This window comes from Catharus ustulatus, chromosome 2 (assembly GCF_009819885.2).
Source record: "Catharus ustulatus isolate bCatUst1 chromosome 2, bCatUst1.pri.v2, whole genome shotgun sequence".
Classification (NCBI taxonomy): Eukaryota; Metazoa; Chordata; class Aves; order Passeriformes; family Turdidae; genus Catharus; species Catharus ustulatus.
The window spans coordinates 57,710,922-57,738,619 of NC_046222.1; the positions used below are offsets into that span (position 1 = coordinate 57,710,922).

The window sequence follows — 27,698 nt, forward strand, 5'->3', positions numbered from 1 at the left end:
AAAAAAACCTCTGTAATTTAATTCACTGCCTTTTTGGTAGAACTTTCTGACCACTAATTCTTCTAAGCTCATTATTCACATATTTTTCTAGGCTTCAGGACTTAAGACCTTTTTTTTTTCCTTCCATAAATCTTCCCTCTGTGATATAGAAGAATCATAAAGTATCATCAGCAAACACAATTTTGTATCTGGAAAATGCATTGAAATCACCATGTAACCTGTATGAAAGGTAAATAAATTTGTCTTACATGATGCATGAGCTATATGAAAGCTTTGAAGTATTTCCTTTTTTTTCATCTTAAGTGTGCAATTAAGAACATATCCAGGGAATATCAAGGAACAACTTCTTACAATAACTTTTGCACATTTGGCTTTTTTTTATTTTTAATTTTTCTCACTTTTGTTACTCATGGGTCTACAGTATATGTTGTTAGATTGACAAAATGCTTTCAACCATATGAAACCTCACAATGTTCAACAAAGCCAAGTGCAAGGTCCTGAACTCAGATCAGCGTATTACCAATACAAGCCAGGGGGATGAATGGACTGACAATAGCTCTGCAGAGATCTTGGGAACACTAGTGAGTGAAAAATTGGATATGACCCAGCAATGTGCACTCACAGCCCAGAAAACCAGTCACACCCTGGGCTGCAACAAGAGCAGCGTGCCAGCAGGGCCAGGGAGGTGATTCTGCCACTCTACTCTGCCTTTGTCAGACCCCACCTGGAGTGCTGCATTCCATCTTTGCCACAGGAAGGACATGGACCTCTTAAAGCTGGTCCAGAGGAGACCCACAAAAATGGCCAGAGGGCTTGAACACCTCTCCTATGAGGGAAGGCAGAGAGAGATGGGGGCTGTTTAGCCTGAAGAAGAGAAGGTGCCAGGGAAACCTTTTTGTAGTCTTTCAATATATAAATGGAGCCTGTAATAAAGACAGACTTTTTACCAAGGCTTGTGGGGGCAGGACAAGTGACAAGGGTTTTGAAATGAAGGGAGGTAGGTTCAGATTAGGCATAAGAAGAAACTTTTTGCAAGGAAGGTGGTGAGACACTAACATGTTGTTCAGAGAAGTTGGGGATGCTCCATCCCTGGAAGTGTTCAAGAACAGGTAGGATGGGGTTTTAGAAACCTGGTGTAGTGGAAGGTGTCTCTGCCCATGGCAGGGGAGTTGGAACTCAGCAATCTTTAAGGTCCCTTCAAACCCAAACCATTCTGTGATTCTATGATCTGAGTGTACAAAGAGAAAAACAAGAAAACTACTATTCAAATAGAAACTATTATTAAAAATATAAAAATGTTAATTGCTTGTTAATATTGCAAGTACCTTTGAAGAAGGAATGAAGGAATAATTAAAAAAATACAAAAAGTCCAATAAACTTAAAGCCAAAAGATCTTAGTAAAGCTAGTGCTACCAAAACTCTGGCATCATTTTAATACATAGTTTTCAATAGAAAGCTTTTGGACCTGTGCAGTTTTCTTGCATTTTAGCCATTTTTACCCCTTACTGCAATTACATGGAAAGCTCCATATTGTACAAACAAACCACGAGTCCTTAAAAAATAGGTGGAACCCTTTCTAGTCTGCCAGTTTTGTCAACTCAAACCTGAATTGCAAAAGATTGCTTTAAAATTAGCGGTTCCTAAAGCAGGGCAGCTAAACTCGTCCCTCCTGTAAAAAATGATTTCTGCTTAGGAGTCCCGAGAAGCAGCTTGAGAGCAAAATTGCAGGAGTTTCAGTGTATACAGGGACTTATGACTCACTGCTGCAGGGCTGTTTGGAGTGAGAAAAGAATCCCAGATTGTCTAATCAAACTTTCACATGTCTTATTCTGGGCCAACATTATGTGCCACCTTCTCTTTAGCAGGCAAATCACCGTTTCTGGCCATCACTGTGGCAAGAGGTTCCTCAGCCTGCGAGCACATACAGACACCCCAGTAACACCACATTCAGATGGGCACTATCATGGATGGTGCTGTAGAGCATTTGGGTCTGATTACCTCCTGGCCATTCCTGATAATTTTTATTCTAGATAGATTGCAGCTAGCATGTCTGATTCCTTTGAACATCTTGCACCATAGTAGGCCCATATGTTTATCATCACAATCTACAGAGTGCCCTTTGATTTTGAAGAGAGAACCATATCTGAGTCAAGTTTAGCTGCTTTAGGAAGACTTCCTTTGGGACAAGAGTGGGTGTAAAAGCACTGGCCCACCATAGGACATCTACCAAATGTGAAAAATCATGAAAGTGGGAGAAATACTCTTTATTGTAAAATAGGAAATGCTCTAGAGACAAGAGGCCACTTGTGTTTGGAGGGCAAAACAAATTATTCAGTCATGTCCTCATCTGTAACTCAGTGACCTCCTTGTATAAAAATATCATCTGACAAGATAGTAGAAGTACTTCTGTGAAGACTGAGGAACTGATGAATGTACAGCTTGTGCCTCTGAAAGTGCACAAGGAAACTCCAAATGGGAAAACAAAGAAAACCTGTGAGTCAGCCCAGCTAGGAGAGAGGAGAAAAAGGTTACATTCTCAGTAGTTTTCATTAGCCCCTGAAATTCAGGCTAACTAGCCCCAGAATAGCCTCTGTATTGTATGCTTAATATGAGCACAGGACAATTTTCACACAGAGGGTCTAAACCAGGTATCAGTATCAAAAGATACAGATGCTCAAAACACTCCATAGGAGACCAAGAGATGCTCTTAAAATCAAAAGAACTTGTCTGGTGTGTTAGATCAGTTCCCAGTAACAGGAGGGGACTAGGGCAATACTTATTTGCCAGTGAACCATGAAAAGAAACAATAAGAATTGGCCATGTCTCCCAAAGTGTTCAAGTGAGAAGACACTGGGGAAGGGGACAGGTAGTAATTAAGAACATGTAAAGACCTTTGAAACTCAACTGAATGAATGTTGGAAACAGGTTTCTCCATCTGAAGAAAACCAAAAATAGATATGCATGTAGGCCCATACTTAAATTAAACAAACAAACGAACAAACATCCTCAAACTTCTCCCACCGAAAAAACAAACAAAAAACCAGCAAAACAAAAAACATAAAAAAACCCAACCAAACAAAAAACCCTCACCAAACTGAAAAAGAAACCTTTTGCCAGAACTAGAGAGACCAAGACCAAACCTGTAGCAAGAAATTCAGGTACCTGTTCCAGCTCTCTAGCTCATAAAACAGACTAGACATTGTTCTTTGGGTTCTGAGGTCAAACTGTGTCCCAGCTTGCATTGCAGAATTACATTTTCTTCTTTGTCCGAAAGAGATGATGTAAAAATGCTTTTGAGGAAATGATTCCTGCTCCATGCTGTCCTCCAAGCCAGATCCAGGTACCATCTGAGACGTTGCCAGGAGTTTCATGCCCAAATTGCCAAGTAATCTGCTTATACATCAATTGCAAGAGCTTTACATAGAATGCAAGAGCATTGGCTTCTGAACCTTACCAGTGTAGATCAAGCTGATGAACCTTTTTCCAGGGTTTTGGTACCTACCAATCCAGCAGTTTGGCCACCAAGACCCTTCCACTACAAAAGCAGGTACCAGTGAGGCATCTAGCAAACTTCCTGGCACTTCAGGAGCCATGTGGTGAGAGTCCCAGGCAGCTGCCAGGTCCCTGACTGCCAGAGGAGCACTTGTATGCAGGCAGCCTAATTTCTCTCCTTCACAGTGCTACACATTGAAGTACAAACCATCCTCTCAAGCACTTCACTGTGCAGATTTATGTTCCAGGGACTTCAGCACCTGGCTTGCAGTGTATCTCCACAGGGATGTCTGACTGGACTTGTATCAATCAGCATCCAATTCCTTGACTCCTTCCTCTGGGAGATGAGTGCCAGATGTTAGGAACTCTCTTACCTCCTCTTTGATACAATCCTGCCTGACAATTTTCCTCTCACAAGTGCCAATAACCGAACAGAAAATAAAACAATCCAGAAGAGAAACTAGGGCAACTTTCCTGTGCAGGTTTGGGCTTGAACCTGATCTGAATGGAGAAGAGGAAAGAAGCAATGGTTGGGCAGCTGCAGCATGATTTCCTACTGTGAACACATCACTCCAGTGCCTACAAATCCTCTTGTAAGACTACATTTGCTATATGTGTAAGTGTGATAGTCAAAAATGCTTTGCTACCATAGACCTTTTTAGGTATCTGCCCTTTCCCCCACTTCAAGGTGTGCAAGTCAGGTGAATTCTGACTCATATTTATGGGAGTACTTTCCCTCTGAAATTATATTTTGATTAATTTCAGGGGTTTTAATTCATGTCCTTTGATTTTGGCCAAGGAAAAACACAGAGCTGTGTACATATGTGCATTGCATGTACACATACATGAACAAAGACTCAGAAGAAAGGGAAAGAGGGAAAAATAGCAGTTCTGACTAGGTATAATAATTCTGAAAAGAAAATTTGTCCACATTTTATGCTTTTGTTTTATAATAAAGAGATGACATGCTGCAGAAGTGCTGACTTGTAGCAGAATAGATTAAAAATTCTTGGACCATCAGTAGCAAGAAATCGCAGGGCTGTACTTACAGAGGTCATTAACTGTCCAGACATCTGTTGGGTTACAAATTCTGCCAAACATAGATCATGAAACGGTTCTTGAATTATGCAGAGGATAATTTCACAATCCAGAAAACAGAGAACTCAAGCAGAGAAAGAGCTGTGTAAGACTTTCTTATTGCCAGTTGGGAAGGAATTCACTAGTGTCAGAATTACAGGAAAGTTTGATGCTAGTGGCAGTAATCTGCTGCATTGCTAGCAGTGCAATAAGGAACAGATTTAGATGATGGTCACAATTACAGTTATATACTCCACAAAGTAATTGACATTGTAGTAAAATTGGCTGTATTAATTAGAGGGACACTGTGACAAAAGTAAAAACTCCAAATATCTTAGTGAAAACTACTGTAAAGCATATTAACACAAAAGTAATAGATTTCAGTATAATAAAAGGGAATTAGGAAACAATGAGCAGATGCAGAAAAGGAAAAATTGGTGCTTAGGTAGAAACAGTCTGGAGCATTCTAAACAATGTATAAATTAAAGCATAATAGACTCTAATTCCCCTTGAAAAAGGAATACTGTCACATTTTTCATAAATTAACTGCAGTAGCCAGTTGGTAAAGGATCACAAATGAGTCCAATTATGCCACACTAGACTATAATTGGGTTAAAGGGCTGTCATTTACCTCTGAAATGAGAGCTCGAATGATATCTGTCAACCTTTGGAATCAGGAGTTATTCTGGCATCAGGAGTTACTTATTAGCTGCTGCAGAAGTCCAGGACACAGCACAACCAGTCATTGAAAAAACAAAGAGTGAAAACACTCATCAGGGCAAATTAGTAGTTTTGGCTTTTTTTCCCTTGGCCAGCTGAGGAGAGCTGTATCTAAGTAGATAAGACATATCTAAGCAGAAGTGTCAGGAAGAACATATTGTAACTTTTTATGAAAGAGAAGATAAAAAGGACCTGAAGTGGAAGACATGAAGCCAAATAAGAATTGATAAAGGAAAAGAAAATAAAAAAAAAACCCCAAAAACAATCTGCTAACCCTGAAAGGTGATGGAATGGATATAATAGTTAAAAGGCTGGTTTCTGTTGTCTTTGCATTGCTAAGTTTCATTCTTTGAGACCCCAGTTATATAAACCACTGCTAGCTTTATTCACAAGTCACATAAGCCAGAAAACAGAAATGCATATATCAGTGTCAAGTTTGTAAGAAAACCGGAGAAACTCAGAGAAGATGTTAGATTTATCACATGACTGGTACACACACACACACACACACACACACACACACACACACTCTGCCAAACCTGGAGAAGCATACACTTACCGTCAACATGAATTATGGGATGGGCTTTCTTGGACTTTTTATTTTGGCCCCATTTTTGGAAAATAACCATAAATGGTATTTTGCCTTAAAAATGGCTTACCAACAGGAAAATATTAGAACTGTTCCTGAAATGTTCAAGGCTTTCCGATTGCAACATCATGAAATTGAAAGCCATCTCCAACAACAAAAGAACTCATCACTGACAAAAATAGCACTGCTTGGTGAAGACTGTTGTTATGAAAAAGGTTACACTTGTAATCCAGGGTTTTCTATAAGCTGGTCTCAAGTCAATTTTAAAATTTTCCTAATGAGAAATGCTTTTGTAGTCTCTAACTCAGTAGAAATTATCCTTTTGCAATTTTCAAAGCCGTGTTTTAAGTGTCCTTCCTTCTCATTTGAAATATTTATAAAACAAGATACCATTTTTCTGCAAATTAGTGCAGTGGACATTTGCCCACGGCGGCACTCACTGAAGTTTTCTATGATAAATAGGCATTATATCAGGGCTTCAATGGGAGCGTAAAAGTAGAAAAAAAAAAAACAAAACCTCTCAATTTTAGTTGCATCTTTTGAATTGCATGCTCAGCAACAGTCCCAAACACCTTGACATAAGTCCTTGAAGGCATGAAATACAGATGACAGATTTCCTCTCTGGATGAAAGGCTTCATAGGGTTAATTGTTTTCTGGAAGACCTATGCTTTATAGATGGCTTTTGTAGAGATTTCCGATTAGCTACTAGTTGAGATTTGATTAAGTTTTCATTAACTGCTAAGTGGAAAAAGATCAACTGGTCCATATTCCATTCAACATCAGTCATCAGCCAGCTGCTTTGTAGGAGCAACAGAGTGCATCTTTATTTTACAGTGTATTTTGATTTTGGGAAAAAAATGGCAATGCATAATAATCACATTCAGAGTAAAAGTTGGACAAAAAACCTCTACAGTGAGGCAATATTTTAAAGAAAGAACTCCCAGCTTGCAAAAACCATATGCAGGTGTGATACCTCAGTGGGAAACAGTTTATGGATGAATGAATAATTTTGTCTGTTTACCAAGACTATACATATTACATTTGCCATTAAAAAGCCCCAAACCAAACAAACCACAATCAAAAAAACCCCCATCTCACTGCTCTGCCTCCCTGGGAAGTGCTTGTAGGCTACATTTTAGCTGTAAGTGCTTTATAATGCAAGCTGACTGTAGCTGAAATTGGTGTCCCTTAGCTGCTTGATTAGTTAGATAAATTCGGCAGGCTTGTGTCTGGGATCCATGGTAATGGAGTTACGTTGCTATGCTATGAAATGTGCAGGAAGGTCCAGCACTTCAGGAAGGATATGATTTCCAGGGCTAATGAAACTTGGTAGTGCAGGCAAGAAGGAATGTTTGGAAGAATGAACAAAAGCAATCCCTGGAACAGTGACAGGATTGCTCAAGTCAGTGGGAACAGGCAAAGGCATCAATGCCCCAGGAAGGTTTCCCTGGGAGGGCTGCAACAACCACCTCAAAGATCATTTAAAAGTGGCGTCCTGGAGGAAAAGTATCACAGTTCTTCTCCTGTCATCCCAAGGAAAGCCTACATGGCAACATTTTTACAGGTATTTGTGTGAAAGATGCATTAACCCCCAAAACCAGAGCATATTGCTACAAATATGCAGAAGACTCCTCCTGTGTTCATGACTCAGACTTTCAATAGACCTAACTATTATCTCTGGCCATTCTGGCAAGCGAACTTTTTTTTCACTCTGGCAAAACAAGCAAAAGTCTCCTCAAACCTGTTGGTTTAGCGAATGCAGAAGACTCCTCCTGTGTTCATGACCTGGGGGACTGGTAAGTCTGTACTGATGTTTTCCTGGGCATTCTGGTAGTATCAGTAATTGAATGGGTTCCTGCCACCAGCATCGCAAGGGTGGAAAATGAGACAGGAGAGATTGAAGGGGAAGGAGGAGGGAGAAAGAGAGAGGGAGGGGGGAAGGGAAGGGAAGGGAAGGGAAGGGAAGGGAAGGGAAGGGAAGGGAAGGGAAGGGAAGGGAAGGGAAGGGAAGGGAAGGGAAGGGAAGGGAAGGGAAGGGAAGGGAAGGGAAGGGAAGGGAAGGGAAGGGAAGGGAAGGGAAGGGAAGGGAAGGGAAGGGAAGGGAAGGGAAGGGAAGGGAAGGGAAGGGAAGGGAAGGGAAGGGAAGGGAAGGGAAGGGAAGGGAAGGGAAGGGAAGGGAAGGGAAGGGAAGACCTTACTGTGTGCTAGATGATGTTTATGCTAGGGGGTGTTTTCTGTTCCCTTTGGATCTTGATGCACCAGCTCAGATACTCAGGACACAGAATAAATTTAAAGGCCCAGAGCTGAGACAGGGTTTTGTACTTGACCAGAACCCTAATTTAAATAAAAGGAGTAATGTAACACATCAGGAATGATAAATAAGAACTGCAAATCTATTTCAATTCTCATGTGTGCGAACTTATTGCAACTGTAATTTTGAAAAGTTTTAAGTAGCTTTTGCCATATTATATTTAATATTCCTCCATGATACCAAGTAGGAGAGGTCTTGCTCTGTTAAACACTGTTAAATACATATGAAGATGGTGTACAGTCTTTTAATAGATGACCAGTAATAGTAAAGAAAAAGCACGTATCAAACACAGTTTATTTAATGACAGAAGCTTGTTTATCTTCTATTAGGTGCCTTGCAACCTCTCCATCATTAACTGACTGAATTCTGTTGTCACAGCCTGGTGACCCAAATGAGATCTGTTTTTTTCTCTGAAAATAACCTTACTGTGCACTTTCATCATAACTTTATTTGGAAGTACCTAAGTACTTCACAAATACTCATGAACCTAAGTCTACCAGTGCCTACATCCAGTCTGTACAGTTAGAAAACAAGCTGTATCAAACTCCTGGTGTACCCATTTCCTTGCAATTCTATATTATCTGTTCTTCACTGCGGTTCCAACTCCCAAGCCAGGAAACAGCAAGGGATTTGGATGACTGGAGGGGTGGTGGGGAATACAAAAAAATCCCTAGGAAGCTTCAAAGGCTATCCTCTGCGTTTCCTAATGGATGGACAATGAAAAAGAGGCTGTCTTTGAAGATGGGCCAAGAGAAGCCAGAATGGCACTTCTTTTAGAGGTCATTGTTCTGCAGAGAAATGTAGTTTCACTCTGTTCTGGTGCTAGGGAACCCGAAGTATAGGCTTCTAAAAGGTGCTAGTTTCAAAGGAAGGCAGCTGCCACTGCAAATCTTGGAAAAATAGGATCCTCATTCAAGTCCTAGAATATACATTAAAAAAGTTTTCTGTTTACCTAGGCTGCCTGTATTATGAGATTAAATCAATTTATCTTTGGTAAGAATTTCAGGAAGAGAAAAAAAAAATTACAGTTAAATCCCACTTCATTGACACTGGTAAAAAAACCCAACAGGACAAAACAAAACCCCCCAACAATATATGCTGCCACGTATGCAAGACATGTAAACAATATATTTTTTTTTTAATTTAAATAAAATTTGCAGCCAAAAACAAGTGAGTTGAATGCACAGAACATGGCTAAAGGAAGATTTTAAAAAAAAGAGGATGCAAGTATTAAAAGATAAATTGAAACTCAGAATGCTGTATAAAGAGATATGTTTTAATGATATGCAGTAGAATTAAATTAGGGAATGGAAAACATTACTGTTAAATGGGGAGTGGGGGGAAGCATTTAATAATGACAATCTGAAAGGCTACTGAACTGTATTATAAAGGAAGTTTGGAAAAATTTCCTGTATCATTAGGACTTGTACTGACTAAGATCTGCAAATTTTCTTTGTGAAAATAATTTCATATTAAGGAGAAAGACAATTAAAAAAAAAAAGTTATACTATCAGTTTTAGTTCTCAGACCTGCTTGAAGGTCATTAATGCAGCAGCTTCCATTCAAGCCTGAAGTTTAGGACAAATTAAGACCAACACTATGTGATAACACAACAAAAATTTCAAAAACATTAACTTGGAGAATAAGCTATTTAAGGAAAAACACCATAACAGCAAATGATAGAAAAATGCTCTTCAGCTTTTTTCATATGATGGGGGAGTTTTAGTATATTTTTACACTTTGATTTTTTTTTTTTTTGGTTTATTGATTTAGCATGCAAATGTAAAGTAAATATGCACCTTCAATGCTACCAGATGGACAACACCTATTCTCTGAAGATGAGAAAACAAATATTCTTAGGCATACATATACATTCATGCTTCCTCATGGATGTTCAAGAAATACAAACCTGTATGGAAGCAGGTGGAATGTTTTTGCATCATGAAGACAGCAGGAGGAGAGTATTCCTCCAGCCAGAAGCTTGCTGAAATAATTCATCTTGACTCAGGAGAAAAGGTAGAACTGGCTCATTTGGACTGTGCATGGGGTGTCACTTTGCCCACAATATTAAAGAAAAAGAAAGATGCATCTGTTTTCAGTGGCAGTCTCACTCTCTCTCCCTGCTCAGCTGTGTCAGCTCTGCCAGTAATGAGCATAAGCACTAATATCACTGGGGTTTGTTCCTTTGCAGCCAGTCTCCCACACAGATTTATAAGTGCGACTCTGATGGCAGCACCAGCCATTATGACTCTCACATCAAGAGGTTGATGCACACTTAAGGCTTCAGCTGATTACCTGTCTTTGAAATAATCTTTCTCAATATTAGTCAAATTGGCCTGCTCCCAGCAGCAAAGTACCCATGCCTACCTACCACAGACAACACACACCCAGCCGTGATCCTGCCCTATAGAAAATCTAATACGGATCTAATATAAGATGCATAGGAAAAGGACTGAATGCTCCAAATGGCCTCAAAGATAAAAGCAAAAAGCATATAGAAAAGTACAGTAAATTAGTTTCCTTGCACAAATCTCATTGGAACAGCGTATAGGTTTTGTCTATGTGATTCTTCTATCAGTGATAATTACCAGTGGTGAGGGAACTAGGGGTAGAGTAGGGCCAGCTGCTTCGGTCTCACCTTCCTCTTGCATTGGCAAGACAGATACAGCATGCCTACAGCTTGCATTTTCAAAGTTGATTCAGAATCCATGCTGGTTTATAACTGATTCTACCACCATGACATGAATGAACATAGATTTTTCTCTGATCTCTTTTCATTTACTGGCAACAAAACATAAAAATTCCAAATAGCCTTCCAGGATTTATGCAAAGTCTTCATGGCCCAGGCTGCCATTCACTATGACATTTCGTTGGTATGGCAAGGACTCCAAAATGCCTCTTTTCCAGCACTTTGAAGAAGGAACCACTCCAGAAATTTCCCATTTTTCCATGCTCCCCAAGAAGATGCATCATGTTTTACACATAAAAGTGACGATGGTTTTATTAGGATAGTTAATGAAACATACAAATAGGTAAAATACGGCATGTCTGAACAATGTGCCTATCTCTGAAATTTAAAAGGAAGCTAGTAAAAAGCCATCATCATACACTCAGTCAATGTTACTTCCAAATGAAATTAGTAATCCCAAGGCATGATTTGCTAAAGCAGCACTGCAGCCTACACCTTGAATCCCGCCACCTTAGGGGGACAATTACTACTCTTCCAGCAGCCAGTCTCAGTGACCTTAGCAGCTGCAGAAGGTACCTTTAGCTTTCCATGGGGACCTGAAGGGACAGGAGGTGTCCCAAAATACCTCTGTGGAGAGAAAATTACTGTGAACCAAGCCTCTGCTAGTCCAAATATTTTATGGTGTAACAGGGACTGGCATGCAGCTGGATTCCAGGGTAACTCAGCAATGCGGCTTCTGTGGCACCTGCTGGTTTTCTCCCTCTGACATGAGGGATTCAGATTAAACAGTAGAACCTGCCCCAGAACAATCTTGATGCAGGTCATGAGACCAACCACCACTTCTAGAGCTCTAACACTTTACTGGAAAGATACAAGCAGCTCAAGAGCCAATGAGTGCACGTGAGCTTGGCCACTCTCACCACCAGCAGCACGATCCAGAGTGAGAAATAATCACAGTAAAAGAAGTAACTTCCAAAGTTGCTGTATTTTTGGTCTGCATCAACTCCAAAGATTCCTTCCCAGTTCTCCCAGGGTCCTTAAGATTGGAGATTTTTAATGGCCTTGAATGGTAAACTGGGCTGAAAGGAAGTGTCCTTGATTTCACCCTAAAGCCTAAGAAAGGATGGCATAGGTCACAGGTACAATACCAATGGGAAAGCCAAAATAAGCTGCTCAGAGGCATAAGAATGCATACCAATTAGCAATGGAAATGTGATTCTACCCTTCTCTCTTCCTAGAAATGCTGATCTCTCATAAGTTAAAAAAAAAAAAAAAAAAAAAAAAAAAACAGAAGAAAAAAGAAAAAAATGGATACTAAAAAAGCCCCATCAAGCTCTTGCCTAACATGACAGAAATCTTGTCTAGAAGACCAAGATGAATCAAGCCAGAACACCGACAATTTTATCTTGGGAGAAGGAAGGAGCACAGTGGCTTTAAACCTTCTAGAGCAGTAGCTGTGGGAGCACATCAGCAGGATCAGGGAGAAAAAAAATAAAAAATCAGTCAGATAGAAAGCAGAGCATTCTCCTGAACAGATTGTGCTAAGACATGGCTCTGGAGCTACTGCTCCAAGGCTGTGAGCAGAAACAGCAGACTCAATTGCTTGGGAAAAAAAAACCCCAGACCCTAACAAATCGCCAAAAAACTGAGAACAGAGATCTTTGTCATTAATTGGTTAGGAACACTCCATAATTAGAAGATTTATAAGAAGTAAATTTGGAGAGTCTTAGCATAGATGAAAAAAAACTTAGTGTTAATCACTGCCCGTATGGAAAGAAAAAGGTCACAGCTAAGGCTAGCCAATATATTTTTTTTCCTAAGGATCGGGTGAAAGGCCAGACCATGTCTCTGGGAATTCATCATCAAAATGGTACCGGACCGTCTTCTCCATCCTAAACCCAGTGGACACGACAGGCGACCCCTGTGCTGCCCGCCAGGAGCCGAAGTTCCCTTGAGGAGCGCTTTCCCCGCTCCCTCGGTACCGGGGCAGGCGCTGGTATCTGGCTGCACACGGGTCACCCAGAGCCCCAGAGCACTGCCCTGGTCCCGGCCAGAGGAAAGCGCCCGCAGCGGGGGCAGCCGGGGATCTCCCCGCAGTCTCAAGGAGAGCGGCGGCGCCCGGAGACGGGGTGCGGGGAGCGCCCGCCCTCTCCCCTCCCTCCCTCCCTCCTTCCTTCCTCCCCGCCCCCGTGACTCACCCGCGTCTCCCGGCGGGGACAAGCCGCCAGCGCCGGAGTCACCGCCCGGACCCGGCCCAGGCGGCGCTCCCCAGGGGCCACCCCCCGCCCTCCCCGAGCGGGCGGCTCGGGCACGGCGCTGACCCCGAGGGACGCGTCACTCCGCAGCCCTCGAAATAGCTCAGCGAGAGGGGCGGTGGCAACACATCCCTGTCCCCGTCTGTCCGTCCCTCCCGTCCCGCCCGCGCTGCCCCTCCGCGTGCCCGGCGCCTGGAGCGCATCCACGGGGCGCATCCACGGGGCGCGTCCACGCGAGCACCGGCGCTCCCCGCCCTGCCCCGTGTCCCCCGGCCGGCCGCCCCCCCCGCCCGCAGCTGCGCCTGCGCGCCCCTGCCGCCCGCCTCGCCCCTGCGATTTGAATATGCTAATGAGCGGTTACTGGGGCCCTATGATGGAGCCAGGGGACAGTCACGTGGGACAGGGACGTGTCCTTGAGGGGCGGGGCCGACCTACCCAGGCTGCCTTAAAAGCGGGCGGCGAGCGAGGAAGCGCCTCAGTCAGAGCGAGAAAGTGCCGGGGTGGTGGGGCCGCGGCTGCTCCGCCTGAAACTTCTGAGTAACATCAACAGGGGGAGGGGAGGGCGGGCGGCGGTGGAGGAGGAAGGTGGTGGTGGGGGGAAGGCTAGCCAGCAGCGCAGCCCTATCCGCCTCTCCCTCATAAACCAGCCTGTGTTGGGCTGAGCAGGCCCCTCACACAAAGGAGGGCAGGGCAGGCAGGGCTGCCCCCCCTTCCCCCCCGCCTCGGCAGAGGGGCAGCGGGGAGGCGCCCTTCCCCGTGCACAGCACTCACAGCCACTTACTCCTCTCCCGTCCCCCGTCTTCTCTTCTCTCTCCCCCCCTCTTCCCCTCACCTTCCCCTCCACGGTTCTCCCCTCAGCCCCCGCCCGCTGTCCATGTAGCCGTCCGGCCGCCGGCCCCTCCGCACTATGCCCATCTTACTCTTCCTGATAGACACGTCTGCCTCCATGAACCAGCGCACCCATCTGGGCACCACCTATCTGGACATAGCCAAAGGCGCTGTAGAGACTTTCATGAAGGTACCGGGCTCTGCCTTGCGAGAGGAGGCGAGGGAAAGCGAGCGAGAGTGGCTGCGCGGGGAGGGGAGGGGGCGGCAGGGAGCGGGGGGCTGCCTGGGCCGGGGGCGCGGGGCGAGGGCGGGCGGGAGCGAGCGAGTGCGTGTGTGTGCGGGGAGGGAGGGGAGGGGAGGGCCGGGCTGAGCCGGGGGGCTCCGGCGGCGGCGCCGCCTCTCGGCTCACCCTCTGCTTTGTCCCCGCGCCGCAGCTCCGAGCCCGGGACCCGGCCAGCAGGGGAGACAGGTACATGCTGGTCACTTTCGAGGAGCCTCCCTACGCTATCAAGGTAACCCCCGCTCACCCCCGCTCCTCCCCGGCCTCCTTCCGGCCCGTCCGCCCCCCGCCCGCGTCGCCCCGGCTGCCGGCGGTCCGGGGGAGCGCGGCACACACGGGCTCCGGCGGCGCTGACATCAACATGGCCGACGCTTTTCCCCTGTGCGGTGTGTGCGAGCAGCAATGAACTGTGGGGGATATTTATTCAAGTTGGGAGAAGTGACAGCAACTCCAAGGAGAGTTCGGCTTGGAAGGGGCGAGCCGGGGGAAGGACCGACTTCAGCCCGGAGAGCCCCGGACTCGGAAGGGGACGGCACTTCTCTGGCCCCGCCGCGGCGGGGGGGGGGGGGACGCACGGCGCGGGGGAAGGGGGCGGTGGGTCCACATGACGGGACCGTGAACCTGTTGGAGGTCGCTTCACAGCGCAGTTGGCTTCTATCTGAGCTGGGCTCTGGGAGGGTGATGTAAATAACTCTAAGGTTTGGGCACCGGTGTCCTTAAAGAAATTTGCTCCGTGGAACAAAGCAAAAACGCCCGTTTGGTAAATGGGGAGTTCTAAGGAATAAGTACATAATTTCAGGCTTTTTGGAGCAACATCAAATACTACTAACTTTTGAGGGTGTTTTGTTAGCATCTGTAGTAAGCTGCATGCGGCAGGGAAGGCTCTTTGTAGCTTAACAGGAAAGCAAAACTCATATCTGCAGAATAAATCTTCTCATGTTTCTCTTTGCAGGCTGGCTGGAAGGAAAACCATGCTACGTTTATGAATGAGCTGAAAAATCTTCAAGCTGAAGGACTTACGACTCTTGGCCAGTCCCTAAGGACAGCTTTTGATTTATTAAACTTAAATAGATTAGTAACTGGCATAGACAACTATGGGCAGGTAGGTTGACTGTTACTAGGTGGGAAAAAAACCCACAAACTTCCCAGAGACAGCAATTAGCTAGTTGTCTAAAGTGACATCTTCATGGTGTATTCCGTAGAGGGGCTTCTTCAAAAGTAAGCAGAGCTCAGCTAGTTTGAATACAGTCAGTGAGTGTAGTTTGGTACCCAACTTACTTTTTTTTGTTTTTAATTTCAGTAATTTCTCAGTTGTGATGTAGCCTCCAAGTTGACTTTTTCAGTTTAAATTTTTCTATTTTTGGTCAAGTCTGTGCTCAATACCTTAGCTGATGAGCCTGATAGGGTTATGAAAACTGTACTTTCTCTGTACAGTGCTGAATAGTTTGGGAGATGAGCCATTTTTCTAACACTGCATGTCCAAAAGTACTGAAAGGAGCACCACTCTTTCAAAACACTTCCTTTCCATTGAGTTCACCACAACATTTCTCAGCAGACGTGTATTTTTATAAACCTACCTGTTGTATCTCTCTATTGCAACTATCCCTTTAAAACAAGAAGTTTTTTGGTGTGGGCCAGCACTTTCATGCTCATTAGTATGAGCTGCTAAAATACAGATGTTGTAGGTTAAATGTGTGCATTAGGACTCATACAGAGTCTTTCTGGTGCTGGCTTAAAACCTGGATTTGCTTCACTTGAAGGATGCTACTAGTGTTGGGCAAAGTATACCATGTACTTTTCATGTGGGGCATACTAACTTGAATCTCCCCTTTTTTCTTTATTATTCTCATATAATTCTGTGTGCACTCTCAGAGGATTAGTACTTAGTACTGCTCTTGGCATTGAACATGGGAATATGGTTGTGAACGTAAGTCCACCTTCTTCCCCCTCTCTCCAGTCTAAGCAGAGTTTGTGATAACACGCCATGTTTGTGAAGGAAATTTACCGTGCTGCATTGTATGGCTTCCCCACGAGATGATCAAATGAGCCTAAACATTTTTAAAATGCCTGTTTAGTGATGAAAGTTAAAAAAAGTTAGTTCCACACATAGGGTTTTTTTGCTATGGCCATCTGCTGTCCTCATACATCTGTGTGTAATTTTCCCATTTTTCTGGTGTTTTTGTTTAGTTACAGGAGCTATATGAATCTTTAACTCTTAACCCCTGTAGGCCCATACACAAAATACTTGCTCTTTCCCATTGCTACTGATAATTATTTTAGTTAAACCCATGCTAAATAATTTGCTCTCAGTGAACCAGCTGTGCTCAACTACTCAAGTGGACAGTTGAGTTTCATGGCTGTTTTGACTCACTAGTAGTGTTCATTACTGCAATAGCTGCTATTTTGTCTGTGAAGCAATGACTTTTTCTTTGTCTGATCTATTTTGGTTGTAAGTCTCTCTGTGATTGAACCCACCCTTGCTTATGCATGTTTTTGCTCCATTCCACATGTGGAGCTGGCTGTTGAAGAGGTACTCACATGTGCAGTCAGGTGACTGAATAGAAATTCTAACTCTTTTTAGTGTCTGCAAAAATAGATGGACATATTGCAAGTGACAGGTCATCTGCTGCTGAAGTCAAAGGTTCCCATTTTGGCTATTCTAACCAAAATAGCAATTTAAAAAAAAATTCAAATTCCACAACACTTAACTGATCCTTTAGTATTTGCTGGATGAGATCTAGGGCAGCTAATTGTCCTCAACTTCACACTGATCTTTAAAACTATGTCTTCATAGCCTGTCATCTTCCTATTGTTCTTGACTACCACCTAAAATTTAGTCCAGACAAATGGATGTTTAACCATACATGGTATCAGAAACCTGGAAGTCCAGAAAAATAAAAGTTAGAATGCTCAATTGCATTTGAAATAGTTTTCACTCAGGACATAAATTGCTGATTAACTTTTTTTAAAGCAGCTACAAATAGGACTATAAAACCATAATTAACTGAAATTTAGCAGGCAGATATTTGAAGACTATGTCAGAGTAAGAAGTTTTTACAAAGAAAAGCAACATATAGGCAATCTTAGGAGTGGTACTATGTGATGTAATAAAAGCCAAACTTTTATTAATCTTCTGTGGGAAATTTCCCTGGCTAAAAATCTTTTGACTTTCATGCTTGTATTTTGGTGTATTGACAAACTTTTAAGATACGTACCGAGATCCACTTGTTACACGAAAATGAATTGTAAACCAGACTTTTACACATGCAAATGACAAGACATGATACAAGCCTGATGAGATTGTCTGGTTATGTCTCCATCAGTGTGATATCTTGTACCCCTGCTGAGTGTGAACTGTTTGTTTAAATGGCAGAGTGACTCACTATACTGATTTTATTTTAAAGTTGACCAGAAGTCTCCATCAGCTGTCCTTCTGAGCCAGAATGATGGCTGAATGGCCATTCTGGTGTTGGGGAAAATCTGCTTTGTATTTTCTTGCAACTTAAATGTTTGGATTTTTATTATGAGTTTATCATACTGTTTTTTAAGCGAATAAGTACTGGCTTAGTTACTCATAAAGATTGAGTTACCATGTCATCAACTGATCACAGGATCTCACGATTAGATCTCAAAGGACACTATCAACACACTTAGATCATCAAGAGCCTGGAAGATTTTTTCATAAGCTATTTCTGATATGCTATGATATGGATTTATAAATATTTTGGAGTCTGTTGTAAAGAAAAAGTGGTTTTGAAAAGTACACATTTCCTGTTCACTGTTACACTGTTCCTTTAACTTTGGCAGTGTTTTCAGATAATTTCAGTATTATACTGCTTGGATCCAATAATAGTTTTTTTTCACCCTTAATGTGCTTTGTGATGATTATGATAGCAGAGGAGTAAACCTTCAAACAGGGTGTCAGCTTTTAGCATTCACTAAAAATAGTGATCCTTTTCACCTTCTGCATTTTTATGGAGAGCTTAGGAAGAAATACAACATTTGGATGTCTCCAGGAGGAAACCACTTAAAACACACCAAGTTCAGTAAGGGTTTACTGTCACATCACACAAAATGTTGTACTTCATTATCCCTGCTTACACTTAGATAATTGACTTATTTCTCCAGTTCAGCTTTTCCATTATTTCAGATAGTCTGAAATACCAAGCTGTTTACTGGCAAGTTTTTTGGAATACGCTCTTAGGTCTTTTAACTATGGCGTGTTCAGCAGGGCATGAATAGTCACAGTTTAACCAAATAGCTTTGAGTGTAGCAAATGTGTGTCTTGTTGTAGTTGATAGAAGGGTTAAATACTGATAGATGTTTCTGTGGAAACAGAAAATATTCAAAATGTAGCAACTGTTATGATGGATGAAATTGTAAACACAGAGTTGAAATGAACATCAACTTTGTTGCAGTTTGTAGTGAGGTTTCTAAGACTAAGCACTGAATCAGGTAGGTAAAATATGTATCAAGGCTGTTTTGATACTCATGTGCAAAGGGCCAACATAGCTGTACCAAAACTGTGATCTGATGGATGTTTGGAATTGCTAAGACTGATTTACTGATACCCCATGTGCTTCACGTTGTGTTTATTTGTGAAATGATGGAAGTTCCTTAATGTTTTTTCAGCAGTATTGCATAAAACAAGGCTTGAGAGGATAAAATACATTTAACTGAATGGATTTTTGAAGTATTTTTGCAATTTTTTTTCAGGTGAAATTGCTTTAATACTGCATATAGAAAGTGCTTTTCAACAATATGAGCTTTTTATCAGTTTTTAAAAATCTTGCTAGGGTATCTTGCACATTTTTTAGCAGCATTACCACTGCTATGAAATGAGTGACTTAAATGAATCTAATGTAACAAAAGCACATGCTAACTTTGTTGCTCTGAAACAGAAAAGTCAACTATAATGTATCTAATACAAGAGGATTTAGAATAGGTGTTTCTTAATCAAAATGATGAATAAGATACTGCCTGGATTTAGATTAGCACAAGAAACACTCGGTGATTTACCAAGCTGTGTACAGTCTTGGTGAAAGCCTTTTGCAGTAATTTCACTATTATAAGCTGCACCATTTTGACTAAAATTTTGGTCCAAACCCGAAGTGCGGCTTATAATCAGGTGCGGCTTATATATGGACAAAGAATGAGAAGTTGCTGTTTTAGTTTGGAGCACAGGTGTCTGCTGAGAAAGGCAGGAACTTCTCTTTGAAATGGAGAATGGAAACCCCTTCCTCCAAATTATTGTAATTTTGAAATCAAGGGGCTTTCAGGCAAAGATATGGGAATTAGGAATAACAGTTCTTTTCTAGGGAAATTAAAATAGAAATACAGTACTACAAAGAAACAAACTCCAAACCCTGACAAAGTCAGAGTACAACCTGACACCCTGTCAGGCAGGGTGTTGGCAGCAGTCCCATCAAATGGTGGCTGCATCCTTCTGCAGTGACAGATGTGATTCAGTTGGAGCAGTGCTCCTGTAGAAGGTGCAGTTTCCCTCTGGAGGGAAGGAATGTTGGTAAGAAATGTTGGGCTCTTCCCCCTGGCTGGAGCAACTTCCAATGGGATGCAGTAATTTTATCAGTCACACAGTGGGACTCAATGGCCATTAGCAGAAAATGACTCATGGAGGAAGGATGGGTTGTGAAAAGATAAAGAACAATGCCCCGCCTGGTTTCAATGGATGGCCCATTAGCAGAATATCTCCCATGGAAATAAGGATCACTGCCCCCACCCCCAACAGATGGTGATAAAACATACCTTTTATCACACTCTGTATTGTGATGTGCGGCTTATAATCAGGTGCGACTCATATATGGACAAAGAACGAAAAGTTGCTGGCACCTGGAAGTGCAGCTTATACTCAGTGCAGCTTATAATCGTGAAATTACTTCTGTAGTGTGTTTCACATATGAACAGAAGCATAACTAAAATGTTTTGAGGAAAAACTAAAATCCAAATGGAATTCAACTGCTAAAGAATATTTTGGAAGCTTAATGCACTCAGAGCTGTAAGTTGGAAGGTATCCTGCACATGATGGCATTGTTTTTAAATAATTTAAGTTTTTTCCAGGTGTTTTGGTTGTGCCATGTATGACCATCAAACAACACAATCTTAGGTTAACTGCTGCTTTATAGTTCTGACTATATGTGTTCCCACAGTAGAACTTGGCATTGGTCTGTAGAGTTCAGGGTGCTTTGCTATAATGGCTTAAATACCTTAAATACTGTAGTATTCCAGCTACAGGTAAGCAGCATGCCTAGAAGATCATACCTGTAGGCACAAGACAGTTTTAAGTCACACATTCTAGGCTGACTGCTGGCTTGTATACTTGTCTAGGATCTCCTGATCTTATAAAACTACAACGATCAAATGTGAAAGAAATACTGTACCCCAACATGGACTACATTATGCTTTTGGAGTGATATGTTCTGTGTTCTTTAAATTGTTGAGCAGTTTTATTTTCCCAAGAGGCATTTGAGAATTGTTACTGGATTTTGTTGCTCTCAAAAGTCAAGATCCTTTGCAGTATGGCTTTTGTCTTGGTGTTTTGGGATCATAACACACTGCACTGAAATGGCCTGTGCTGCGTGTGCCTCCAAATTTGGAACCAAAGTTTAAGTTAACATTTCCTGCTTTGTCATGCTGGCACAGTTGCACATGCAGTTTGCTTCTCATGTTGGTAGAGGCAGAGATTTGCACTTCTACAGTACCTTTCCTGACCACTTTTTTTTTTTTTTTTGGCCCCTTTCCCCAAGAAAACCAAACAGGAGAATTTCATACAGTAGTAAGCAACATCACTAGTATAATAATGGCAGAAATATGAGAGACTTTCTCACAGTCTCCTGTTTTCTGTGGAATACCAGTGGATTTAATATGAACCTGTAATGCCTGCTGATGTCAAAGATCTGTATGTGAAGTGCTGGTAAAAATCAATCATTCTTCTCTGCTATGTGATGAAATTAAGCATATTGGTTTGAACTTACACCTTTTAGACCATAACCTTTACACATGCTGTCTTTGAAATTTTTGGTTAGTTTTGTTTTAGAATGTCTAGGGAGAGCTACAGCAGGCATTGTTAAAGTGTTTTTTTTTCACATAGTGAGGTGGAACTGCTTGCCCTTTAGCCCTCCCAGCACAATGAAGTTCAGCACAAGTCTTGAATGTTTTTAAAATCACTTACCTAGTTCCAGCCCAGTAGGTTTGTAAAGAATTTGAAACAACCTTAAGTGAAGTACTTTATTTTTTCCAATGAAAACAATCTCATCAATCTCTTCCAGTAACAGAAGGAAGATACTTCAAACAAATTTGCTTTGGAAGCAGCAGTGCCATAACCTGTTCATTCATAAGTTGTCTGCATTTTGTCCATTGAACAAACATAAAATATATCATTAGACTCATGCAGGGCACTGGTAGTTTCCTGATGCTCACTATACAGAATGAGTGAAAGGTAGCTGTCTCTTTTGCAACAGTTCTGCCCTCCTGGCTTTGAATCCCAGAATGCCAACTTGATTGTATGCATCTGTCTGCAAGGCATACTCAGCCTGGGTCTCTGCTCTGGAACTTGTGGCCTCTCATGGGTTCATAGTTGCATTAACGTTGCTTTGAGGTGTGTGACTTCGTGTACTAGAATAAATCAGTGATTGATTTGTGAGATTAATCAATTGGACTGAACTGTAGTGGTTCAAAATTGTTTTAAAACAGCTAAGTTGCTCCTGCTGTTGTGGTAATAAACTCCAGGAAGGAATTGTGCGGGAGTGTTTGGGAAGTTATTCTGAAGTATTGCTGTGTTCACAGGTCAAACTACTTTTAGTCTGCCTGTCAGTTCTCTGGATTATTAACCCCCTAAAATGTGTGGAGATTTTTGTGTACAACTCTGTCTTTTCTCCTTGACGGTGTGTTTTTTGGTTAGATTTTTTTTTTCTCTTAATATGCTTGCAACTGTAGGACTGGTTACCCTTCTCCAGCATATGGAGAACAGAGGCCTGGCTTAGCACTGTGAATTGCAATGACTGAGCCAGAACCAGCTATGTAAAGTCACTGCTGTAAAGCAGAAAGGCTGCTGTAATTAGGGACTTGATCCAGGGCTTGGCAAGGTCAGTTATTTTTGGAATAAAACATTCAGAGATATTTTTAGGGAATATAACCAAAATCATCTTAAACTCAGAGTCTTTAGAGCTGACTTTAAAGCTATGTTTGGTATGGATAGTGTTATTTTATTTTTCTTAGAAAAAGTTTATAAAGGCTCAAATAGAACCTATTTTTAGCAGCTTGCATTTACTATGTTCACTCAAATAACTTTGAAAACTCTTGTAACTTACTGGCTGATTGTTCAATTTCAGATGATTCCAGTAGTGATGCATTTATTAATCTGTTACTAACTGATAAGGTACATCTTTTTCTAGAAGTTATGATTTCTGTTACCTTAAAAATAAAATACAAGTTGTGATCGCAGTTAGCTGTAGTTCGTTTAATTTAAGAAAAAGTTAAAGTTCTTCCCCTTCTGGGATTATATATCTGTCTTGTCAGTACTTAAATGTTTCAAATGTTAGTGGCCTTTTGTTTTTCATTTCAATGTGATTTGTCACTGTTTAGTTACTTACATGTCTTGCTCATTATGTATAAAATCCCTATTCTATGCATGTTTTACTTCAACTGTCACATAAATGTGGACAATTGAAGGACTGAATTGTTGTTGAAACTTACCAAGGACCTCATCTAAATTGGAACACTTGCAAGTTAATCAAGAAATTATCACTTATATAATGTGATATTTAAAACTCAATTAAATCTGTTCTTAAATGAAAGAAACAGGACAAACCTATATACTAACCTGTGATTTTTGAAACTCCGTGACATACTAATGTTGGGACTTCTCTGATTTAGGCACATGAAGGCATGAAAGAATCTTGAGGTTTTAAGTTTGATGTCTTTAAGTTTGACGAATACTATGTATTCGTTATTCCTTTATTGTTCAACATGCACAAAGTCTTAAACTGCTTCCTTGACACATGCCTTCTGTTGTCACATGTGTATTATTCAATATGGAGATTTTGTATTTCAAAATGATCTGTTCTTGCATTGAAAGTAATTTTCAGACTGCTTTGAGTTGCCTTTTTTGTTTTCTTGCAGTTAGTTTTGGTTTTGTTCTTGGCACAAACTTTTTGAGAGAGTTCCAAAATGACTGAAGTTGTGCAATTAAATAATCTTTAGGCAGTTCATTCAGTGCCAGACTTGGAAACTCAGAGTGTGTAAAATTATGAGCGTCTATAAAAATGATACTAAGCACAGTGAATTTTCTTGTGGCATGTTTCAGGATGGATGTGCAATGAAATCATTGCTTATAGAACACAAACTTGCAAGCTTTAGCAAAGCAAGCAGCTGATATGCTTAGATATATTTCCGTGATTTTGTTTTTGAAAATGGGTTTGATGTCTCTTGTGCAATTCAGATAGCTGTTTTGTCTGTAGCATTTCTAATTATAGAAGTGATATCTGACTGGATCTTTGATTTTTGCTGTACAGCTTTGACTGGACATGGCTAGTTTAAGATGACATATGTGGAGGTTCAGTAGTCAACTGAAGTCATAAATGGTTATTTTGCAAAAGATTTTTGGAGATAATGCTCAGGTCCAAAATACCAAGGAGCAAATGATTTGCTTTCATTCCATTTATTTTCCTCAATACCTTAAAATTCCTTTTCAGAATTGGAACTTAGGTACCCTGTGTTATGAAATAATAGTTGATTCAAGAGTTCTCCCTTAGTTCTGTAACTGCTGTGCTGAGGACTTTGATCTCTGGCTCAGCTTTGGGAAAAGTCTGCCATTACAATTGTGTTCTGCTTTGAAAGCTTTTTGCTAACTGATTTTTCTTTAAATTTCTTTATATTTAAGTCCATAAACTTACTTGTTCCCAGTTGCCTGAAGTGCAGAAAGCTTCATACCACCAAACAGTGGTATGTACAAACATTGTGTGTGGAAAAATTGTTTCTTCTACTGCTGATCTGTAGTGCTAGTAAGGAATGAAACTGAAACCATGTAATCCTTTGTAATCCTACATAGGTGTTCCAGTTAAGAAGCTGTGACTAAACCGTGTCTTGGGCATTGTAGTAACTCTTAGGTATTTGTTACATAGTTAACTAAATAATTGTCTAGAACGTGGGAAATTAATTTGCCTACAATAACCTTGCTTAGTCTATGGAGGAGAATCACTTGCCTCATGGAGGAAAGAGTTTTTCATAGCTGTCCTTACTGTAAAATTGTTACAGGTTTTTTGACTTTCAGACTATGAGTGAGCACAGGAGGAATCATTGCTTCTTGAAAAGTGTTTTCCACTTTTTTTTTGGGGAAGAGGTTGTGTTGTGTTAACAGAAGCATGGGTTCAGACCTTGATAAATGCTAATGGGCCTTCTTAAAACTGTTTTTAAGGTCTTCTCCAAAAGACAAAATAACTTGAGATAGAATACTGGGGGGCAGAGGAGGAGGCTAGCTTCAAAAGCGAAGGGAATGGTCTGTAATACAGTTAAACGTTTGTGGCTGAGTCTTCCAAAGATGGGCAGTGTGCAGCAAGAAAAGGAAGAAGTGGAATTGATAGTATGTGCTTCTGTGGTATCTAGAAATCAGCTGTTAGATTAAACATATGTTAAGAAATTAGAGTTCAATGATGGATTACTTCTAACTTATACCTATACAAGAAGATTTAGGGGTTTTGGATTGTTTTAGAAAGGAGATATTAACCTGTGCCTGTGTGTTTTGAGGTAGTATGTGAATAGAGCGTGCCTCAGGTTTATCTTGTTACTCAAATCACCGCGTATGAGGAGAGATTTTATTAACTTGTGCCCCCTCTGCTGGCTGGTGTTCCAATTACAAAGTAAAATACAAGTTTACGTAGATGAGGTGCTCTCAGACAGGTTATTTTGGCCAAATATCAGTTTATAAATGTTGCTTTTATATAGCTGAAACTACAGCAAAACCTGTGGGAGTTGTAATTCGGGAGAATCACTGGTTGTATTGAGAGTTGGTGTTTTCAAAGTACGGATACTGTATTGGGCTTAGTTAAGTCTCCTTAAGCATTTGTCAAACCTGTTTATTTCAATCATCCCTTAGTTGAAGAGATGCAGTTTTTTTACTCACCCTGGGTGTGTATATTGTTACATATATGGAAGAACTAGATCTTTATAGTTCTTGGGACCACATTTGGGTCTTCTAAAACCTGTTACTATCACCTGCTTTTCTGATAGTAGTTGTTTTCTCCTTAAGATTTAGAGTTCTCTTCTTTTGGTTGTAGTGAGGTGATCTCTCAAATTTTCCTGTGTTCTTTCTGAAACCTGTCTATTGGTGAGGTAGTATTCCCAACTGCCTAGCATGAATGAAAGGCAGAGCAAAAGTCCTCCCATCTTGGGTAGTGCAGGGAGAGCTAAAAGATTTCTGTGTTATGACAGAGGATGCTTGTCCATACTGCAGGTGTGTGTGTGGATTATCTCTAAGAGTAAGAATCATCCTGCTGTATTGCAACCCTTTCAGAAAAACCCTGGGCATTTTTTCTTGGAGATAGCATAACATATGGAATGGGGCTTGCATTAGGCTGTTTCATAAGATTCCTCTTTGTGGCTGGTGGTGTTGCCTTTGTTATTAATCAGGCATCAAGGGAAATTTCTGGTTTGTATTAGAATTTTTTATGGCTTGAAATCTTAACATATTTCAAAACACTTATGTAAAGCTCTTAACTGGTTGGTGTAACTCTCAGTGAACTTTCTTCTGTGACTTCTGAATGGGATCTTGAAATACATCTGCTGTACAAATATCTCGTCTTCTACTAAGATAGAACTGCCACCACTGCAAAACTGTATTATATTTTGAATAATCCACAGCACCAAGGGAACATACTGAAATCTTTATGGACAGCAAGACAGATGAGTTAGCAACTTTCTTTGTGCATGAAGTCCATCTTGTCAGATCTTAAGCCTGTACAGAATTTGTATGCTCTTCAGCTCTTACTCATTCAGGCTGAAAGCACAGACGTTTCTCTGACACTGAGGTGCTTCCATTTTGAGGAATCAATTTCAGTTCTAAAACAGACATAGTAAATAAATACAATTGCTAAGTTATTTTTATTGTGCAGGTTCAGTCACTTAGATAATATTGTGATGGAATTTAGAGGTGCTGTATTTTTCAGTCTGGCCACAGAATTATGATGCTCTTGTGGCATATCCTGTGAGAAGTCACATTTATCAAAGCAAATGTTGTAGTAGAATTGGACTGCCCTTTTTGCACTCCCCACCCCCAGAATATTTTTCCCTGTGTTCTTATAGATCAAAGTTTTAGTATGTTTGCACTAAATTAATTAGGTGTTAGAGTAGCTTCATCTGGGAAAACTTCCATTTAAAGACATTTTGCTTCTTATTGAGTAATAGGAAAGAATTTACTGATCTACCAAAGTTGAAAGCATGTACATTCCCTAGTACTGTAGTGCATTACATGTATATGCATGGTTATGATGTGTGTCTACACGCCAAACAAAATTCAAATTGCTTGAAGGCAAAGTAGTTTTTGTAGAGTTTAATTGCCAGGTATAAATTGGCTACAGTAGTGTTGTGTATTCAGCTGTTTTTGTGACTTGGGAAACAATTATGCAAAAACATAAAATACAGTTGATTCTATAGGACTTGCTCACTATGTTAATTCTGTGGGGAGAAGAGAAAATGGCCAAAGCTGCTGAAAATTGGAGTGGGACAAGTAAAAGGCCGCACAAGATGCTGCAGTTCTTATGTAACTGATGATCAGAACAGTTGTTAAATACCTCTGTGTACTTGACTGATAGTGTTCTGCCTTGAGCAAATGATGGGGAAAGTCTCTAATAAATGGTCATGTCTTAGACATTTCATGATTTCCCTAAAGCATAACTGAAGTTTCTGAGAAGCAAAAAGTGAAAACCATTATGGATTTGGACCATCTGTTTAAGTTTGAAATTCAAGCTCAGTGTTTTGATTTTTTTATAAGCTGTTTATCAGTTTAAAAATAGCTTAAAAGTTAATAATTTTGTCATTCTGACTTTTAGATTTCAAGTTGTTGTTTTTGAACAATGACTGCTCACAGATTCTCATGAGCATTTGTGAGACTCTTGACCTTCTAAATTTCAAAAAACCCAAGACTGAATTCAAAAATTGATACTGCAGTTTTGTATTTCCTGGTCAGATGTCTAAATTTACTGAGAGCTAGAGCTTATACTTCTGAAAATGAAAAGGCTCTGCTGAGATAATATAATGGGAGATAGATGTGCAATACATCTTGCAGAGTTTTGTGACTTACTGAAATGAAAGTATAGCTTTTAGACATTTGTTGTGATCTCAAAATGCATTTTTCCAGTTCCTAGTGATATGTTCTATTAAAAAAATCTGCACTTCAGTTCGTGTCTATTTTCAACTTCCAACCTTTGTTGAGCATGAGGTTTCT

General features: G+C 41.0%; 1 protein-coding gene and 1 long non-coding RNA gene across 4 annotated transcripts in view; both read left to right on the plus strand.

Moving 5' to 3' along the window:
- Nucleotides 1-6,978: 6,978 nt before the first annotated feature.
- On the plus strand, nt 6,979-13,008 carry LOC117010448. Its single transcript, XR_004420675.1, has 3 exons — nt 6,979-7,443; nt 7,574-7,675; nt 9,964-13,008. It is a non-coding gene; the product is annotated as an uncharacterized LOC117010448 (long non-coding RNA).
- A 593-nt stretch (nt 13,009-13,601) lies between these two features.
- The window catches only part of INTS6 (integrator complex subunit 6), a 38,808-nt gene continuing 24,711 nt past the window's right edge, over nt 13,602-27,698 (plus strand). For 2 of the 3 annotated variants that reach the window (XM_033051340.1, XM_033051342.1), the window contains exons 1-3: nt 13,713-14,152; nt 14,397-14,474; nt 15,195-15,344. In XM_033051340.1, coding sequence (XP_032907231.1) covers nt 14,042-14,152; nt 14,397-14,474; nt 15,195-15,344 — 339 coding nt within the window. In that variant the 5' untranslated portion in view covers nt 13,713-14,041. Of the gene's footprint in view, nt 13,672-13,712; nt 14,153-14,396; nt 14,475-15,194; nt 15,345-27,698 lie in introns of those variants that run through there. The other variant, XM_033051341.2, reaches the window with a different exon arrangement.